Source organism: Dermacentor albipictus, chromosome 5 (assembly GCF_038994185.2).
Source record: "Dermacentor albipictus isolate Rhodes 1998 colony chromosome 5, USDA_Dalb.pri_finalv2, whole genome shotgun sequence".
In the NCBI taxonomy this organism is placed as follows: Eukaryota; Metazoa; Arthropoda; class Arachnida; order Ixodida; family Ixodidae; genus Dermacentor; species Dermacentor albipictus.
The window spans coordinates 793,847-815,000 of NC_091825.1; the positions used below are offsets into that span (position 1 = coordinate 793,847).

At 47.4% G+C, this 21,154-nt stretch overlaps 1 protein-coding gene across 6 annotated transcripts in view; it reads right to left on the minus strand.

Annotated features, from left to right (window-relative positions):
- Positions 1-21,154, minus strand: part of DCTN4-p62 (dynactin subunit 4) — a 438,984-nt gene that overhangs the window by 341,217 nt on the left and 76,613 nt on the right. For all 6 annotated transcript variants that reach the window (XM_065444866.2, XM_070538189.1, XM_065444867.2 and 3 more), the window contains one exon: positions 1,059-1,281. In XM_065444866.2, coding sequence (XP_065300938.1) covers positions 1,059-1,281 — 223 coding nt within the window. The remainder of the gene's footprint in view (positions 1-1,058; positions 1,282-21,154) is intronic.

A 21,154-nucleotide genomic window follows, 5' to 3' on the forward strand; every position in this document is an offset into this window, starting at 1 on the left:
TCGTTCACAGCAGCATTGAAGAGGGCTGCCATCCTTTATGCTGAAGAAACAAATAACTGCGCAGCGGGCCGCAAGTTTGATTTTTCTTAATGGGTGGTGCGAGTGTGGCGACGGCAGCGAAGCAAAATTTTCACCTGTGACGGCAAGCAAAGAGGTTTCCGTGGGTCGAAGTTGGGACGCTTTCTGGAGCTGAAGGCCAAGCTTGTGGCGTATGTCGCCGAAATGCGTGATCAGTCCCTACCAGTGACGTGCGACATGGTCATGAGATAAGCCTGGATCTTCAACTTTTAAGGACTTGCTCCGCTGTGAGTACGAGTGGCTGGTGGCATAAGACCGCGAACTTATGCCAACCGGACATGTCAAAAGAGCCTCCCTGACGACTCTGAGTGGGTGCTTTCGGAGTGGACTTACGTATGTATGCAAATGCACTTATGTATGCAAATCCGGAATTTCGCTGGATGGCAACGTGCTGTGGGACTGTAGCAGCAATGATGATGGCAGCACTAGTGAAGACTAGTAGTCTAGTGACCATGTCAGCTACTAATAAATTTTCGTTATGGAATGCAACAGCAGGTATGCTTTTTTTTTCCTGTCGCACCTAATATGAGGCGGTCGACTTACATTCGAGTCGACTTACAATCGTGTAAATACGGTACTTGCCAGCCACAGAGTGCCCTAAACAAAGGTGACATTAGAACGAAAAGAGCGAATGCATGCGAACAGAACAATCCTGTTACTCAAGCTCACTCAGTTGTCGGCTATGCAGCTCCATCAGGCTGCAAAATTATAGCAACACCGCGTACCATGAGGGCGAATTGATCAACAACTTGAAGCAATGGAACAGGGAATAGGGCAAAGCAGTTCTGCAGAGAAATATTGTGCAGCCTTTTGCAGCAATCTGGGTGGAAGACAACCTGTCTCTTTCATCATACTTCCACCACCTAGTGAGCTCCCACAGAACTGACTTGCCAAATCACACAGTCCCTGTGACTGCTTCACCTAGACAATCATCGCTGATATGCACAATGGTCGAAAAATGAAAGCTCTGTGGGACTCACCCGTTTGCTCCACGGGTTTTCGTACTCCTGCCAGCCGCCCGTGGCTAGTGGTTGGTCGGGCAGGCCGACATCCTTGGTGGCCCATCGGCAGAGGCCACAGGCCATGTAGTAGACCTTCTTGGCCACCGCCTTGCCGGGTTCTTCGGGCGTCTGCACCTGGATGGTGGTGGCACGCACCGACAGCGTGTGTCCACAGCTTGGGCACTCAAAGCACGTCGAGCACCTGTGCAGGCAATCACATGGGTTCCTTGTCTTAGGGCATTAAGGAGCTTGCTCTCCTGTGTATTTCAATGGCGTTAAAGGGACACTAAAGGTTACCAGAAACTCAAGTTAAAGTGGTAGAGCAATGTTCTAGAACGTCTAAGGCGTCAATTTAATCGCGAACAGAGCTTTAGTAACCGAGAAATTGAGGTAAATGCATGACACGATTTGAGACCCCCCAGCGACATTCCGGTACTAGCCCGATGACGAAAGGACTCCTCATAATTTGTGTTACTAATACTCAACTACTCGTATTAAAAATATCATTTCATTCGATTATAAGACGGAAAAAAATGCTGCTTGTCTACGTCTATTCGATTCTAAGAAAAGATAACATTTTGTCATTGCCCTTCAGTAATATGGGTGTTCGAAAGGTTTCGTTTTCGCTCGACTCAGCGCGCGCTCGACTCTGCGCCGCGCACGCTTTGGAGTTTCAGTACTTTCGTTATCGCGTCGTGCTGTGAGGGTTCTGCTGGCTTGCGAAACTTTCATTTGAAACAAGCAGCGAGAATGCCACGTCCATGTGATGTCGTGGGAAGCCCTCGTTGCTTTCCCGCTCCGGACAGCCGGTGTCGAGGCCGCCGTCGTAGTACGCAACGACGCCAGCAGTGCGAGCCCTCAGCAGCAGGTCGCGCTCGTCGGTGCTCAAATCGCTGAAGTTGAGCCCACCATCGCGAGCCAATCTGTCGGTGTCAGGGTCCATTGCGACGAGCGTGGAAGTTTGCGTCATAGAATGAAGTACCAGCTTATGGGCGTATTGCGCTGGAGTTTGAGGTATAGTAGCGGCGCCTGGTGGCGGTGCGGGAAACGACATCTGGGTCATGCCAGCTTGGCTGTGGCGAAGCACGTTTCTAGGCCGAGTTTTGCGTCGATTCGCCCTTTTTTATGCCCTGTTGCGAGTGCGAAAAGGCTCACAGACCACGCCGACCACGCCGCAGCCTATAGTTTAACGAAAACGGACTCTCCGTGTGCCGTGGGACGTAATTCGTTTCTCCTTCCGCTAGCCACCATACTCCCGCTTTCGCTCTGCTGTCGGCTTTGTCTTGGCTCTGTTTCTGGCCGCGCATTTGCGTTTTGCGCAGAAAAGCCGTAGCGCCATCTGCGGACGCCGTTCTACACACCGATGGCGCAACGTCACTATGAGACCATGATGTCAGCACTCCTCGATCGGAGGGCGGGCGATTTGAACTGCGCTAGAGGTACGCGGACGCTTCAGAACACATTTTCTCTTAAAATAAGTCTCTCCTTGGCACGAAACAAGCGTTTCGAGGTTTCTGTGATGGTATTTCAACAGTCCACGTTGACTTAATAGTAACGTTTAGTGTCCCTTTAAGGTTTCAATGGCACTGACTGGGCTGCCCGTTTCAGAGGGCACTGCTCCTCTTGTGTTTGGCATATACAGTGCAGTCTACTTATAACAATATCAAGAATTTAAAATACGATTGTTATAACCGATTATCGCTATATCTGGACTGTCGTAGAAAAAAAGAAGAAAAAGACAGGGTGTTTACCAAGTTGACATTTCCAATCTCCCCGAGTTTTCCAGGTTTTCCCCGAGTGCCTTTGCAAAATTTCCCAAGTTACACAGAACTTTGTTTTATGTCAAGACGGGCTGACACCATGTTGCCCAATGCTGTCACTCCCTAGTAATCATGTTAAAAAATAAACAAAACGACGCAATCGTTTTCGAATAGTTACTTAATCCAGTTAGAATAGTAAGAAGTAATGTTCATTCATATAAAGAAAACAAGCAAAAAACGCACAGTGAGTAAAATATATTTGAAAAAATGGTAAAACCCATTGCAAATCGACTTGAAAATTTTCAAATACGAATAAAAAGGAGATGCATACTGAAGCAAATCTTTTAGAATATGAGCTATTTCTATAAACTGATAGCAAGCTCATAGGTATGAGGCCCAAACTTTGTCACAACTAAGATTCTCTCTTTAAAGTTGGTAATCGCCAATCTCAACTGTCCTGCCATGCTCTCAGTCCCCGCACAACACTTGAGTGTTGCATTTCCCTGCTTTAAAAAGTTTATTTTGGTTTGGATGAGGGACACCTGCATCTTGGCGTCAGCTGACGCTTTGTTTATTGAGCTCAAGCTCCTCTAAAGAAGCGGCGGCACGCTTCCTTTCCTGTACAGTCGACTCCCGTTGATACGAAGTTCACGGGGACCACAAAAAACTTCGAATTAAACTAACTTCCAATTAAGCACAAAACACAAAAAACAGCACTTTATTTGTGGCAAAATCAAGTATTTTATCTAAGAAAAATAGTCGGTCATCTTGCTTTGCTTCTTCTTGCCGAATCGCGCTACTGAAAGCAAGTTCTGCAGGCTGTAGATGTGGCGGAACGCTTCTTCCGCATTGCCTTATGCGGCAAAGAAGCACTCCGCGAGAGCAAGGCCCGCAGCTACATCAGCAGCCTTAGGTTACGGCTCGCCTTCAACGTCATCGTCGCTTTCCTCGGTCGCTTCCTGGGGCCGAATAATCTCTACAATTTCGCTATCCGTCAGCGCACCGCACGTTTCGACTGCCTTGTCTACGGAGACGTAATCTTCAAAATTTACGTCCAGGAGAGCATCACCAAAATCAGTGCCGTCAAGCTCGCTTGTTGACGCTTCCTCCGCTGAAATTTCAGAGGCATCCTCCGAAGAAGCTGCCACAAAACCGCAAGCCCTGAAGCAGTTTGCGATTGTTTCTTGCTTTACACGATCCCATGCTCACGCCAACATGTGGATGGCACTAAGCAGGCTCACCTCGTACTTTGTGGAGCTATCCATACACAAAATCATGCACTCGAGGAGGTGCCGCCTGTACTTTAACATTCTTGATGATGCCTTGGTCCATTGGCTGCAAAACAGCCGTTGTGTTTGCAGGCAAAAATGCGAGGCGTATTGCACTCAAGGCTGGCACATTCACGTGAGCACTGCAGTGATCGACAAGGAACAACACCTTGCAGTTCGAAGCAGTAAACTTGCGATCCAATTTGCTTATCTAGCTCTTGAAGATTTCGGCCGTCATCCAAGCTTTTTCGTTCGTCTCATAGTCCACAGGCAGCGTCTTCATGCCTTTAAAACATCTCGGCTTCGTGGCTTTCCCGATCACAAGTAACCGACATCATTCCGTGCCAGTCATGTTTGCCGCGATCTGCACCAACACTCCTTGCTGCATTTGCCGCCAGCACAGTCATCGTCCTTGAATGTCAGGGTCTTCTCTGGTAGAAGCTGATGGAAGAGTGCAGTCTCATCTGCATTGAAGATGTCTTCCGGTCTGTATTCGGCGAGATATTCACGCAGCTTTCCGTCCTTCCATGTGGCGCATGTTTCCTGGTTAACGGACGCCTTTTCACCACACATGCTCTTGAAAACCAGGTCATGGCGATCTTTAAAGCGCGTCAGCTTTCCATCTCACGAAACGAAGTCATCGATCCCCAACATTGCTGCAAGCGTTCGGGCTTTCATCGCAACGATGTCTCCGCTTAGAGGAAGTTTGTTGCTCCTGGCCTCTTTAATCCAAACCAGCAGAGCCTTCCCCAACTCTGGGTAAGCGCCGGTGCGCATTCGCTTCCGAGAAGTCTTGAACTTGTCGTTCTCAAATGCATCCATTATTGTGCGCTTGTTCTTGATGTAGTTTGAGAGCGTGTTCGGCTTGATCCCGTACTTCCGCGCTATGTTTTGTTTGGCGGCACCTCCCTTCTCAACTTCCTTCAAAACCTCGACTTTCGTTGCCAGGTCGTGCGTGCGATAAGAGCCACGGTTTGCCATGGCTATAAACTGCGCGTCTAGGTACAGTCAATTCCAAATCACCCATGAAACAACCCAGCCTACAAGCTACCCGCACAAAGGCGCTCGACCAACACATGCCTCGACATACGCTGCGCACGCTGCAAGACTAATCTCGCACAACCTTGCCACTGCCAGTATGCAGCGCTGCGTGCACCCATGGCACCCGCGTGGCCTCCGCAATCAGCTCCGGCCACGCGCGGCAGCCGCGCGTGGCCTCCGGCGGGAGCCGCTTCGCCTCCCGCCGGAGTTGATCGCGGAGGCCACGGCAGCCGCAGCAATGAATAATCGCACCGCTCCAAAAAGGATGGCGTTGCGGGCGGCTGCGGTGGCGATGACACCAACGCGGAGCACGGAACTGTTCCAACACTTGAAAAATTGCACATTCTACCAAAAAATGACGGTCACCTCAAGGATCCCGGCTGAAAATTAACTTCCAATTAAACAATATTACTGGATGAGGACTTTGAATTATCGAGCGATTTCTTCTATAGGATTACATGCAAAACTGACGGGACCAACACTTCACTTCTAATTAACCGAAAATTCCAATTAAGCAGCTTCGAATTATCGCGAGTCGACTGTATTTCCGAATGCGTAGTTCCTTTCTGTTGTCATCCTTCTGGCACGTGTTCCACCCACAGACCATTTGAAGCATCCTCTTAGTTGTGCAGTCAACATCCGATTTTTCGGACTCCCTAGGGGCCGCGACAATGTCCGAAAAGTTGGTCAATTTGAAAAACTGAATGCATGTCTTTTACTGCCCTTTCGGGCTGAAATCTCCACAGGCACATCTAAAAAGCTCTGAAGGCCTCCCAGTACACTTATTAGGCATACAGTCGCCGACCGATTTTCCGGACTTCGAAAATTCGGACATGCCCGATTATTCGGTCAGCTTCGCGGCACCGCCATTCTCCCTATAGACCATAATGTATAACTGCCGAAAGTTCGGACACCTTGCAACCTCTCGTCTGATTTTTCGGACACTCCTTGAGCCAACTCGGTCGAGAGCACCAATGCACCGACTCTGACCGGTGCATGGTTCGACTTGCCAAACGCCATTTTTGTTTTGAACGGAGCTTCCTTGCTGCCCCACGAAGTGGCGCTACTGGAAATCCCCGCTCATCATCATCGTTTCTGCCTGGTTCGACAGAGTGGCTCTGCAGCAGTTCCGGTTTCAGCTTAGTAAGCCATGTCAAGACAATCCAGTAGCTGATTTGTTTCTTCGCGCACGACGTTGAGAGCATGCCGCGTTTTTTCGCTTTTGTGACTGGTGTCGGCACGGTGGTGTTTGCTTTGTGTGCTGTGTCGAGGTTTCGGTGATCCAACGCGGCATACGGAAACATCTCGTCAAGTGTCTAATGGCGCCGACAGTGCCCGCGCAGACTGCGCTGCGGAATGCCGGCAAGCGGGTGCCGGGAGGCCTAAAATTTGTCGCCTTCCGATGTGCTCCCTACAGATGCGAAAAATGTTCTGCCGAGACTTGCGCAGTGGTTGCATTGCGATTCCGGACACCGTCTCATTGACAGTTTCACAGGTGCTGACACTGCTGTACTGACATGCGCAGAACTCGACGACAGCGAGATTATTCGGTTTTTGCTGCACCGTCGGACAATGACCAAGTCGGAAGTTGACGCACCATGTGCTACGCTGCCGTCGCATGCGGAGCGTGTACAAGCAGCGACTGTGCTTTCAGCCGTCTATAGTGACCGTACGACCCTGTCCGAGATTCAGGCTTATCTGATTGCGCGTAAACGGAACAGCGTGCAACGGCGCATTCGCGATATCTTCAAGCCTACTGCCGAGCCCGAATAAGTGCGTGGAAATAAAGGATTTCATTTTTTTTTTCATAATCTGCTTTTTCGGACACCTGTTTATTCGGACATTTCCGCAGTCCCCGTGAGGTCCGAATAAACGGTCGGCGACTGTATCAGTTTTTGTGTTGTGACAGGAGATTGTGAGTGCATGCGCGTATAATGTTCCGTCTAATGTGGTTTCAGCTAAGCGCCGCAAAGATAAACCTTGTATTAATAAGACTTTACGTTCATCAACTCAGAAAAAATCGCGAACTTACAAAATATATTGCAAAACAAAAAACCCAAACTTGTACACAAAGCTAAGGGATATCAGCTACAACTTAAAAGCGAATTGAAGGTTGCGAAGAATTCATATCTACAAGCCTTAGCAGATGAACTCAAAATGAATCCCAAAGAGGTCTGGCGGTATATCAAGATCAACAAGAAGGATGACACTGGCATCCCGGCCATCGCAAATGATGGTAATCTAATTAAGGAAGACAAAAGAAAAGCAAAAGCTTTTAACAAGTATTTTCATTCAGTTTTTACAAAGCCATGTAGCATTGCGATTTCTGACACACCGACACGATTACCGCAAATGAAAAACATTGCCGTGAGCAAGGAAGGACAGGAGGCTTTGTTGTTTAATCTGAACCTGCATTCAACTCACGAACCCAATGAAATTTCTAATCATGTTTTGAAACACTGTTCAAGACAGATAGCGCCTTTTTTAGTAATATTATTTAACAAGTCACTAGATATTCAAAAGCTGCCCGAAGATTGGAAGACAGCCAACATGACTCCGATATTTAAAGAGGGTGATCGTACACACCTAGGCAATTACAGGCTTGTTTGTATCTTTAACTTCCGTTTGCTGTAAGACGCTTGAACATGTCCTGTACTCTAATCTTAAGAAGCATTTTCAAGCAAATAACTTTTTCACCTCGGCTCAGCAGGGGTTCCGCTTTGGTTTTTCGTGCATAACACAACTAACCGAATTCATGCATGACATTGCACTCGGCCTGGACCATGGTAAACAAATAGATGCACTCTTCCTTGATGTGCGGAAAGCATTTGATGTCATCTCGCACAATCTGCTTTGCTTAAGATTATAATTTCTAGGCATTCCTGAACATATTCTCTGCTGGATAAGGGATTTATTTACACTAGCGCAAACAGCAAGTTGTTATTAATGGGGTGACATCAGCTCCAATGCATGTGCTATCGGGAGTGCCTCAGGGCTCTGTGCTTGGGTCACTTTTGTTCCTTGTTTATACTAATTATTTAGTAGTAGGCCTTAAAGCAACCATTAGACTGTATGCCGACGACTAGGTCATGTATCGTTCGTGTATCGTACAGTGAATGCCATGACGATATGTCTGTCTTACAGGATGACCTTGAAAAGTGTCTTTCTGGTGCAACCGGTGGAAGATGACCCTGAATGTCGGTAAATGCTACCATGTGCAGTTTACAAAGAAAATGAAAAAATTCCCCAGTTCCTGTTGTGTAAATATTATTGCACTCAGTACCACTCAGCATGTTAAATACTTCGGAGTTACGTTTTCCTAAACATTTGACTGGACTAATCATGTTAACTGAATTAGCGCATCTTACCATGTTCTTCACTTTTTCCGCCGAAATTTTAAGCATTCTCCTTCATCACTGAAGGCAACCTTGTATTTAACAAACGTCAGGCCTATTCTAGGATATGCATGCGTTACCTGGGATCCGTACACTAAAAACCTCACAGACAAAACAGAATGCGTCCAGAAGCAAGCAGCACGCTTCGTAACGAAATTATAATTTTGCTATCAGAGGATCCGGAATACAAGAAGGGTTGGGTTGGAAAACTCTCTTCACGCAGGAAAATCTTTAGATTGAAATTCCTTTACAAAATATACAAAAGTAAAACTGGTATCGACAAAACAATGTTCATCAAGGAGCTGCACTACAATTCGTCTAGGAGTGACTACGCTAACAAAATTAGACCTTATCAGTGCCATACCAATGTGTTTAATATTCATTTTTTCCTAACAGGATTAACCATTGGAATAAGTGATGGCAGCATCTAGTATTAAAAATGCTATTGAGAGCCATATTCTTTGAATGTTATGTTATACATCTTTGTACATTCACTACTGTTTTCTTTTTTTTAGCTACTTTGTTACTTACATTGTTTGGTAATTTGTTAATTTGTCTTCCGCTATTGCAAATTTCAGGGCTTAAAAAATTTTGTATTTACTGATGTATTCTTTTGATGTTGCTGAATATTTTTCCATTGTGACCACCTGTACTTTGACCCCCCTATGATAATGCTGTGCAGGTGATGTAGGTGTACCGAATAAACGGCCGAAGAAGGCTTGTACACAGCAGATGGAAGCGAGAAGCGTTTTCGACGGAATAAACGTACGCTTTGAGCTAGCTGCTTTATTTTTATTGGAGAGGAAAACTGCTTTGCTTTATCAAGAATGTTAGGTTAGATACCTTCATTTCAGTTTCTTAGGCAAAACGTCAAGCTTGTCTCACGTTACGAAAGCAAAATGGGGCTATCAGTGTGGTTTTGAACACGTCGCGTCAACATCACACCTCGAAGAAAATGGCGGAATGTGCAGAATAGTGGCCCCGGTTCGCATTTAGAACCGTTATAAGATTGCGCCCCTGGACTCCCCCACAATGCCTGTTAATCATCCTGAATAGTTAGAGGAACCACTCCCAGAGGCCTAGCCAACGCCGCGAGACACGCTGTTCTTTCCTGCTTTTGTTGGGCTAGCACGTGCATAGCAGCCACGGCGAAAGCATGTCCCAGCCAAGCATGAGAGGCGCCTGTGTGGCCGAAGACGGGAGGAGGCCTCGCCCATGGTGCGCTAAAATGACTCCGTGAAACTTCTGTTCAGTCGTCAACCTTGTAGATGGCGCGATTACAGTAGCACAATAGAGGAATCTTCCCTTTTTTTTCTTTGGCTGACACAACGCAGTGGAATGGAGTTGTATTGACACGTGTACTTGTTTATCTTTCACCTGTGACTGCTTTTCACCGGGCGCAGGTCGCGCCTGCATGTATTGGAAATTTCTCTAACGTTATCGATGCTTCTATCCGTCGTCTGTTGTACCGGACGCTTATGTAATCTGATTATGTGAGCGACGTGAAAAGCACGCATGCTGTAGTACTCAACGCGCAGTAAGACGAAACTGTAGAGAACAAATTGCACCCCATCCACACCACGTGGTTTCACCCATTGGCCTGGGCCGGTATTATGTAGCGATGCTTTTCCGATGATAATGCCTTTTCGTGCTTTTCGCGCTTGGTCAGTAGTGTAAGATTTGTCGGACGATCCCACCGCTGCTACCAGATGTAAGATTTGGAGTCGGGCTTGTAGGACGACCGGAGGAACTTGGGGCGACAGGACTAGGCGAGAAGGATTTATTTACAGTATTTACATATTAAACAACAGAGACACTCGACAGTCCAGCATGACTGCCAAATGGAGCCCGCAAGATGAAGCATACAGCAAACGAGCACACAGCTCACAAGTATGATCACACAGCACGACGACGAGCACACCTAGCAGACAACAAACAGCCGTTTTTAAACGCTTCGTGTTCCCTAGATCCCTAGGTGAGGCAAAACGTTCGACAACATCGTAAACAAGCTGCCTCTCTGTGGGATGGTTTACACACACAGTGTGACTGCGGATCCGGATCATGAGACTGAAATAATCAGAAGAATTAGAATGGGCTGGGGCGCGTTTGGTAGGCATTCTCAGATCATGAAGAGCAGGTTGCCATTATCCCGTAACAGAAAAGTTTATAACAGCTGTGTCTTACCAGCACTCACGTACAGGGCAGAAACCTGGAGGCTTACGAAAAGGGTTCTACTTAAATTGAGGACGATGCAACGAGCTATGGAAAGAAAAATGATAGGTGTAACGTTAAAGGATAAGAAAAGAGCTGATTGGGTGAGGGAACAAACGTGAGTTGATGATATCTTAGTTGAAATCAAGAAAAAGAAATGGGCATGGGCAGGGCACGTAATGAGGAGGGAAGATAACTGATGGTCATTAAGAGTTACGGAATGGATTCCAAGGGAAGGGAAGCGTAGCAGAGGGCGGCAGAAAGTTTGGTGGACGGATGAGATTAAGAAGTTTGCAGGGACAACATGGCCACAATTAGCAAATGACCGGGGTAGTTGGAGAGGTATGGGAGAGGCCTTTGCCCTGCAGTGGGCGTAACCAGGCTGATGATGATGATGATGACACACACAGGTTTCAGTGCCCCCTCCGAGGGCAGACGACCTCTGAAGCGCAGTCGTCGTGGTGTCCATTGTCCTACGTCACTGTAGCCACGTGGTCACGCCCGACTACAGCTGGCGCCTCTAAATTCTAGAGCTACATTTCTCCTTTTCTCCGAACGCGGCGCACGGTGGATTAACGCCGCCGTAGTCAAGTTCACCAATCCAAAGGAAGTTTACGGTTGGTTAGCGCTGTCCTCGCTGGTTCTCTGAAGGGCGCCCCCAATGCGGGTGGATAGAAACACGTGCAGCAGGCTGAAATAACTTGCACGTTGCCGCCTCGGCAGGCCATTCCTAACAGCTCCTCCATGGCCCGGAAAATCTCGCCTGGTCAGTGCTGGCAACCGCTGGACAGGAAGAGAATGGCTGGCAAGCAAGACGATGGCTTTGCTCTCTGCAACCCCTGCGCACTTGGAATGCCTTCAACCATCTCACAAGTGGAACAGAAGAGTCGATCCCGGCAACACAATACCACTCAGCGTTCAAACGCCTGGAATCAGCTGTTAACCTACCAGGCTTCCCATCAAAATTTCAATGCAAGCCCCTCAACTGGGAACCCCAAATTCTGCCCCAAAATTTTTTACCGCCAAAGCGAGCATTCACATTCCCCTCGAGTTCGACTAAATCCGCCAGTCGCGCTGCACAAGAGTAAAGGTTTACACAGAACTGAACCGAAGGCTCTCAACCACCAATACCCGAACATAATAATAATAATAATAATAATAATAATAATAATAATAACCTTTATTCATAGAAACAAGTGGTACAAAGTGCCAAGGCATTAGGAAAAAAGTTGCTACAAAAGCAACTTGACTGGTCCTAATAACCAGAAGGTCCAAAAAAAAGGCAGCAGACAGCTAGGAGCGAGAAAAAAAAAGAAGAAAATGAAAGGAAAAGAGGAACAACGAAAATGGAGAAAGGAAAGAGTAATGGCATGTAGTACATAGATCTCACTTAAACAATTCGCTTCACACATGAAACAGCTCAGGAAAAACAAACAATATGGATATATAGATACACAAAACTCTTAAGAAAAACATAAGGTACATGGTTAAACCCAATTAATTCTTGGGGCAATAGAAATTATACAGGTCTCTGCCAGAACAATTTCGTACATCGATGGACGCAGATCTGAGATTATTCAGCAGAGTGGGGAGAGTGTAACAAGTCATTTGGTTACCGTAGGTTGAACGCACATGCGGCACATGCCAGTATTCCGGGGACCTGGTGTTATAACATGGGATGTTGTGTTTTAATCTAGCCAGAGATGAAACAAGGCTTAAGTTCTGTTTGGTTTCATTTAGGTATCCAAGAGCAAGGCGGTAGTTAAACATATCACTGGCTTTAAGTAGCCGAAGTTTTTTAAATAGGGGCTCAGATGGGGAGTCAAAGGGCGTATTACTAATTACGCGAACAATTTTCTTTTGTATTACAAGCAAACGGTTAATATTTGTAACAGATGTGGTGCCCCAGATAAGGCAGCAATAATGAAGGTGGCTCGCAAATAAAGCATTATAAATTAACATTTTAATTTTCCGAGGCATGTAGCGAATAGCGAAAACGCGTCCAGTAATTTGCGAGAGTTTGACTGCAAGAAAATCAATATGATCGCTCCAGCTCATATTTTCATCAAAAAAGACCCCGAGTGTTTTCACAGAAGGGACGAGTTCAATTTTAGAAGACCCTAACACCACGTCCCTATAAAGACAGATATTCTTATTCTTCGGTTGAAATAAAACTGCCTTTGTTTTTTCAGCGTTGATCTTGAGACCATTTTCTAGAGACCAGAAATACATTTTTTCCAAACAAGAGTTAGCCACTGACACTAGCTCCGAAGCATCATTGGACGAAAACAGGACAGTAGTGTCGTCGGCATAGATTATGAATTTGGCATCGGGATCAATATTAACGAGATCATTGGCGTAAAGATTAAACAGAAGAGGCCCAAGGATACTGCCCTGGGGAACACCTGCCGTAACAGAAGAAATTTTGGACGATTTGTTGTTAATGAACACATATTGGCATCTATGCTGCAAGTATGACCGAAATAATTTTAAGGCGACACCGCGGATACCATAGTAGGTAAGTTTATTTAATAATAGTTCATGACTGATGGAGTCGAATGCCTTACTAAAGTCAACAAATACCCCTAAAGTAAGCTGGTGGTCCTCAAAATTTTGTAAGATGTATTCTTTCTGATGAAGAAGCGCAAGCTGAGTCGATCTGTGTTTGCGAAAGGCATATTGCGAGTCAGTGAGAAGGTTTTTAGTTTCAAGGAAGTTAGATACCCGGATAAAAATTATTTTTTCTAAAGCTTTCGAAAAGATCGGGAGTATAGAGATTGGTCTGTAGTTGGACATAGCTGATTTATCACCTTTCTTGAATATAGCTAACACTTTTGCAGCTTGCATTTTACGTGGGAAGACACCATTAGCGAGTGAAAGATTATAAATATGCGTTAGCACTGGGGCAATTACATCGATAACATATTTAACAGGTTTCATCTGCAAGTTATCTATATCATACGTGCTACTGTCTTTTAAATTGTGAAAAATACTGATAACTTCACCTTCATCAGTTGGCCGGAGAAAAACGGTGTCATGAGGCGCGGCTTTAATATAACATATCTTAAGCAGCCCAAGTTCACGAACAGCCTGTTCTTAACCTGTCGCAGTGGCGTACTTGTCGCACGTACTGGTGCCACTGAACAGTCTGGTCAACTCCCACAGGTACATAATTACAAACGCGCTAGCTTCGTGGTCCCTATTCCGAACGCGTACTTGTGTCGTATGTAAGCATTTCATCACACTTACTCACATTTATACCTTTAGTCCACACAGGACACGTTCCTTAAACAAACCAAACTTGCGTAACTTACGCAACACAGAGGAACCTTTAAACAAATGTGTCTTCTAATAACTAGCTCTATGCACGCATACTAGAGACGTCAGAATACGGCTGCCCTCTACACACACGGGCAACCCAATCATAAATCCCCTGCTTCCTTCCGTCCGGACAGGACACGCGCTAATGGAACTACGAACTCTTAGTGCAAATCACGCACTTACTAAAAACCTACGCACTTAACCTTAGAAAATAAAAAAACACAAAAAAGAAGGTTAACCAATAATACACATGCGCGTTACCATAGGCCTCTCACCGATAACTTTAACACTCAGGTTACTCACACACAAAAAAAAGCCCATTTACTCATTAACACCTCGCAAAACTAAAGTTTTACCTAAAACGCATCTTTCAAACCTCGGAGCTTCTCAAACGAAAACATAAAGAAAGCTTATACCTTAAGTAGTGAAAGAAACTCTAATCTTAAATGGCGAAATTTTCAAACGTTAAAAAAAAAAAGAAACACACAACACGTTTTCCTTCTACGGAAACTCTCTTGGTCTCCTGTTCAAAACGTTTTTGACTGACTCCTACTTTTGAGCCGTACTCGAGGTGGTCGCGGTTCAAAAGCTAGTCTGGCTACCAAGGAACAACAAAAAAGCTGACTCACTATCAGCTCCTCCAAAACGTTAGTCTCCTGCCAATTTGCATCCTGGCGCCACGCTTTCATCACTAACATGACTGACCGTGTCGCGGCTCCCTACCACCTCGTCTCGTCTTGCCACCTGGCGCTCCTTCGCCCTGCATGCTGAACTCCGAAAAGAATGACGGAACAACGAGGAACTTAACTGCCCCGTGCCCTTTGTCCGCGTAAGTGCAGAACGTGTTTCTAGGTCTCTTTTTGATATGTGAATAGAACGTCTTTGAAGTGTCAACATCGTCAACGACGACCGCACCTTTCTTTTCCTTGCGCGTTGGCTTTTTGCGTCTTTTGCCGTCTTTGGCTGCGCTACATTAGCCACCGCATTCCGATCTTTAGCACGCTTCGTTCTGCGGCACTTTTTCTTGAAATTCCCTCTCATGTCGCCTTCTCGCGCCTCATGCTGGCCGGTACACATCTCGTCAGCCTGGATCGGTCTCTTACCCACACAGCCTGAATGATTCTTAACTAAATCATCCCTCTCTTGGCTACCTAGACTGGTGGAGAGCTGCACTGATTCCTGAACAATGCAGTTGTCTTCTCTTCAGCTACGCAGCTCACAATCCCGAGAACTACCCTCAACTCCATCGTCCAGCTCGCACTTCACTTCGGCATGCGGATCTGGCTCGACGTGGGTGCTCGCGTCTGTCAGGTCCGCAGCATTCTGTACCTCGCTAACGACCTTGTTAACATTAGATGCGACGCACACGCGTGGTGACTGTGCCAATTCATTCACAGCTGGCCTAGCTGTCTCTACAGAGCTCTGTTGGCACAGCACCTCGTCGCTCTCATTACGGCCTTTAACGGCCTCTGTTGCCACTAAGGCCTCATTAGCTGCTAGCACTTTGAGTTCACCTATGAACGTGCTGCTAATCTCACAGGTACTACTACTTTCCTCGGCTTTCGACTGAAATCTACTATCGACTTCCTCCCACTTTCGCTGCGTACAGCTTACAGATTCCTCAAGCCGCTGTTGACCTCGTGCATTTAACTGCTGCAAATCTTGTATCTGTTTCTTCACTGCTGCCATTTCCTTTTCAAGCTCTTGCCGTTTTTGCTCACACTGTTGGCGTTTTTGCTCACACTCTTGGCGTTCTTGCCTAATTGATTCCTGTTCCTGCCTTTTTTTTTAGAATTCGGTTGCCAATTTGTTCTATGAATTTCAAATCACTGTTACTTGCGAGAATGGTTTTACGAATTACTGCTTCCGTCAAGTCCTCCTCTACGTCTACCTCGAGCTCTTCACACAACCACAACAGGTCAGCTCCCATCAAACACATAAGGACTATGATCGTTACTTTAAGCTTTGGCTCTGCTGTCACACAATATTTGCTGCGAGGTGGATTTGCTGCGATACCCACGCAAATAAATATACAAGTAAAAGATCCCAGCGAATCAAATCTACACACAGAGAAATTGAAGCCTGGTAAATCTTACAGCCAAAACCAAACGCTTACCCACTGAAGCAGCGCCATATCACCAGTCCTTCTCCGCCGTATCCAGTCAGTTGCAAGAGGTGGTCAATTCCAAGTCACCTCCAACTTGATCAGGATACCGGTCGGTCACCATGTGCCAAAGTCCGTGAGCTGCCGTTGCTGTCTCTGAGTCGTAGGCCGATCTACGAGCCATAGGCCGATCTCACCGCTGCCATCCAGATGTAAGATTTGTCGGACGATCCCACCGCTGCCACCAGATGTAAGATTTGGGGTCGGGCTTGTACAACGATTGGAGGAACTTGGGGCAACAGAACTAGGTGAGCAGGATTTATATACAGTATTTACATATTAAACAACAGAGACATTCGACAGTCCAGCGTGACTCCCAAATAGAGCCCACAAGACGAAGCATACAGCAAAGGAGCACACAGCTCACGAGTACGATCACAGAGCATGACGACGAGCACACCTAGCAGCTGACAAACAGCTGTTTTTAAACACTTCGTGTTCCCTAGATCCCTAGGTGAGGCAAAACGTTCGACATCATCGTAAACAAGCCGCCTCTCTGCGGGACGGTTTACACACGCACTCACAAACAGGTTTCAGTGCCCCCTCCGAGGGCAGATGACCTTTGCAGCGCAGTCATCGTGGTGTCCATTGTCCTGCGTCCCCGTAGCCAGGTGGTCACGCTCGACCCCAGCCGGCGCCTCTAAATTCCAGGGCTGCCTTACTCCTGCTCTCCGAACGAGGCGCATGGTGGATTAACGCCGCCGTAGTCAAGTTCTCCAAAGGAAGTTCACGGTTGGTCAGCGCTGTCGTCGCTGGTTCTCTGAGGCGTGCCCCCACCACGGGTATATCGAAACACGTGCAGCGGGCTGAAATAACTTGCACATTGCCACCTCGGCAGGCCATTCGTAACAGTGGTTAGAGCGACGGTCTGCTCACGTTATCAACGGGATCAGCCAGACGTGAGCGGTGGATAAGACTAGCATAGAATGAAGGATAACACATTGTTGTGATTGGCCTTTCGGTCCTCCTGGCGAGCCTGGGACTTCGAGCCGGAGCTGCACCTGCTGAGCGGCCAAGGCCTCTTCAATGGGCACCGATGAGCTGCCCCCTTTCGAGCCGGTGGACGGGCTGTTGTGATCGGCCGTTCACTCCGCGACACCCCTCGGTCACGGCTCACACGATTATGGTGAAAGGGCCGACAGCCTCGACAAAATGGTTCTCGACACGGATGAATTATCACCAGCACAGGAGTACTTTTCATGAGAGGTTCCAGAAATTAGCAATGACATGGCTGTCACTTGTCAGCAGCACAAACTGGTGTGTCCAAGCCAGAGACGTGCTCAGTGCGATGATACTTGAACGTGTGTCCAATAGAATTTCTTCACCATATTTTTTAGAAAAATGTCACCGACTTGTGTGTCGCACGTGTCCGCTGCTGAAGTCAAGGTCACTGATTCTACACCAGGCCGTACCGGCTGCATTTTGATGGTGGCGATCTGCAAAATTACCCTTGTTTGAAGCATTGTGAACCCTGGGTGACATGACAAAGGAAGCACATGTGAAATATGCGCGAATCATTTTCTACTAACAAGATTGTGGAACCGATGGCTTGTTTCATGCCTGCTTATCTGAAATTGGGCAAGAACAACGCCAAGCGACCTAGCCTTATAAATATATAAATATATATATAAATACATATATATATATATATATATTGCTGCGGCATCAGCCGGGCGAGCAGAAGAGGAAGAAGACGTTAGTGTGTGCAGCCTCGGGACGCCATCTTGACTTGACCATCAATCTCGTCCCTTAAATAAAGCCGGTTTAACATTAACCGTAACAGTTTTGTGGTGGAGGTGTGGGGTACTTCGACCAAGACGACGGAGCTGCTGCAGCAAGTACCACGCCGGAGCCGACGCCTCGCTCGACTGCCCCCAACACCACTTGAGATCCCGATGTCCCACAGCGGTGACCAACAGCGTTCTCTGGCAGCTCCAGTGCGAACAACCGGCGCCTGGATGCATCAGATGGAGCCCCGCCCTTTCTCAGGAAAATTCGGCGAGGACGTGGAGGAATGGCTCACCCACTACAAGCGTGTGAGCAAGTACAACGGCTGGAATTCCACGGCTCAGCTCGACAATGTGGTTCTGTTCCTCACAGACACTGCGCTAGTGTGGTTCGAGAACCATGAAGATTTCTGCACAATGTGGGACAGCTTCGTTACTCACCTTACCGAGTGCTTCGGCGATTCCAGCACGAAGAGGAAGGGGGGCGGAGCAGACATTGCTGCAGCACGCTCAAGTCCCAGGTGAGACCTGTACTATGTACATTGAGGCAATCCTGAAGCTCTGCAGAACGGTCAATCCTCGAATGTCCGAAGAGAACAAGGTTGGACACCTTCTCAAAGGCATAGCCGAGGATGTGTACAATTATTTAATCGGCAAGGAGAGTCGCGCCTCGGTCGCCGACCTCATCAAGCATTGCCGCACATTTGAGGCCTTGAAGCTGCGCCGTATCACACCTAAGTTCGGCAGGTTAGCAAATGTCGCAACGGTGGCAAGCGTTGAAGACAGTGACAACTACAGTTTTCAATTTGACCTTGCGGCAACTATAAGGCAAATTGTTTGCGAAGAACTTGAAAGACACACCAAAGGGGCGGATGTCGAACAGCTTGGGTGGGCTCCCAACCAACCTCAAGAACATGCATCTGCTGTGTCCGCATTGTCTGCCATGCCAGGCGTTGCAGAGTGTCGAGTCGATCAGCTGCGACAGCACTGACGTACCTTTCCCGATGACGTGATGCACGATCAATGAACTCGTCGAGCTACCACCACGAATTGGAATTCGGAAGATCGCATTTATTTTTCGCAGCGTCCCAGGGTTGGCCCCGAGGCTTACAACGTCGGTCGCGCATCGCCTGTGTGTTACAGCTGTGGCGCCTCAGGACACGTTGCTCGTTTTTGTCGCCGGCGCCGACAAACAAGATATGGCCCACCACCAACTTGGCCTAATTTTGAACGTGACAGTTATGACGACCGTTGGCCGACAGACCCTGATGGTGCAAACACCACAGGCGCGCCACCCCGGAATACCTTCCGTCAATATAGTAGAAGGAGTGGCTCGCCAGCTTCGGACCGCAGCCTGACGCCCCCAACCAGTCTCCAACGCCGTTCACCGTCACCACGGCGACATGCTGCGTCACCACCACTGTCGGGAAACTAGCCGGCGCGACCGATGGAGGTAAGGTCGCCGGACAGTCTGCGTCTCTGCGAAATACTCCTCTGCCTATTATGATGGTGAAGAACAAAGTGCGTGTGTTAATTGATAGTATACCTGCAACAGCATTAGTGGATACTGGTGCTACCGTTTCCGTCATGACTGTGACTTTCAAGGAGAGGCTGGGTCGGAAAGTTATGTTCCCGTGGAATGGTGATGTGACGTTTCGTGGTGTCATTGGAGAGTACCTAGTTTCCCTTGGTATTTGTGTTGCAAGTGTTTTGTTCGGAGGAGAAGACCTTAAAACAGAATTTCTCGTATTACCGCGGTGCACTCATGACGTAATTCTCGGGATTGACTTTCTTCAGGATTGTGGTGCATCTGTTAACTGTGGCACAGGCGAAATTACTTCTCGCCTTCTTCGCGCTTCTCGCCACCCTTGCCGACACATCCTTACCAGTGAAAAACTATTGTGTTGTTTCGAAGGATTTGCTGGTACCGCCTTGGTCGCTGTCATGTGTCCCTGTCAACTTCGCTGCTGCCAACCTTTCATAGTTTGACGCACAAGTCCAGCCACTTACGTAGAGCTGCGCAAAGAAAGATGTACTCGTACCACGCTGTCGTGAGAGTAGTGAATGGCGTCTCAAATTTGTGGGCTTTCAATTGTTCTTGCGTCCCTGCTGTTCTTCCACGTGATATGAAGCTCGCTGCATTTGACGAGATTACTTACAGCTCCATTACAGTTCTAAGCGAGGAGGAGGAGTCTCATACTAGCGATCCTCACCAAAGCACTTCTGAAGAGCAGATCCTATGGATGATCAACAAGGCGCTGTCCTCACATGAGCGCCATGCTCTCGCAGACGTTTTGTGGGCACATCTTTCTGTATTCAATTTCGCACAAGGCGACAAGCAGGCTTCACTCCCTCGTTCCCGTGCTCGCCACAGAATTGACACCGGATCTGCGCGCCCCATTCGGCAAAAGCCTTACCGCGTTTCTGCAACAGAGAGGACAGTTATTGCTGAACAGGTGAAAGACATGCTGCGGAAAAGTGCTGGGAAGTAGTCCATGGGTAGCACCAGTAATCTTAGTAAAGAAGAAGGATGGATCGTGGCAGTTTTGCATCGATTACAGGAAACTGAATGCAGTCACCAAAAAGATGTGTCTCCACTTCCTAGAATTGATGATGTCATCGATTGTTTACATTCCGCTGGCTACTTTTCATCACTGGATTTGCGATCAGGGCATTGGCAGATACCCATGCACCCAGACGATAAGGAGAAAACGGCCTTCGTGACACCAGATGGTCTCTATGAATTTAACATTATGCCATTCGGCCTTTGTAACGCGCCAGCAACATTCGAACGATTTATGGATACTATCCTCCGAGGACTTAAATGAGAAATTTGTTTGTGCTATCTCGATGATGTGGTGATTTTTGGCAGCACATTGAGTGAGCATAACCGCCGTCTCAGTCTTGTTGTGGATTGTGTCAAACAAGCCGGCTTGATCCTAAATTCCAAGAAATGTTGTTTCGGGGAAACAGAGACGTTGATCCTTGGGCATCTGGTCGACAAAAACAGTGTGAGGCCAGATCCACGGAAGATTGAGGCAGTCAGCTCCTTCAAAGCACCGAAGTCAGTGCGGGAGTTGAGGAGTTTCTTGGGCCTGTGCTTGTATTTTCGGCGCTTCGTCCCAAGATTCGCTGACGTGGTGTACCCCCTAACATGTCTTCTCCAAAAAGCCATCCCTTTCAACTGG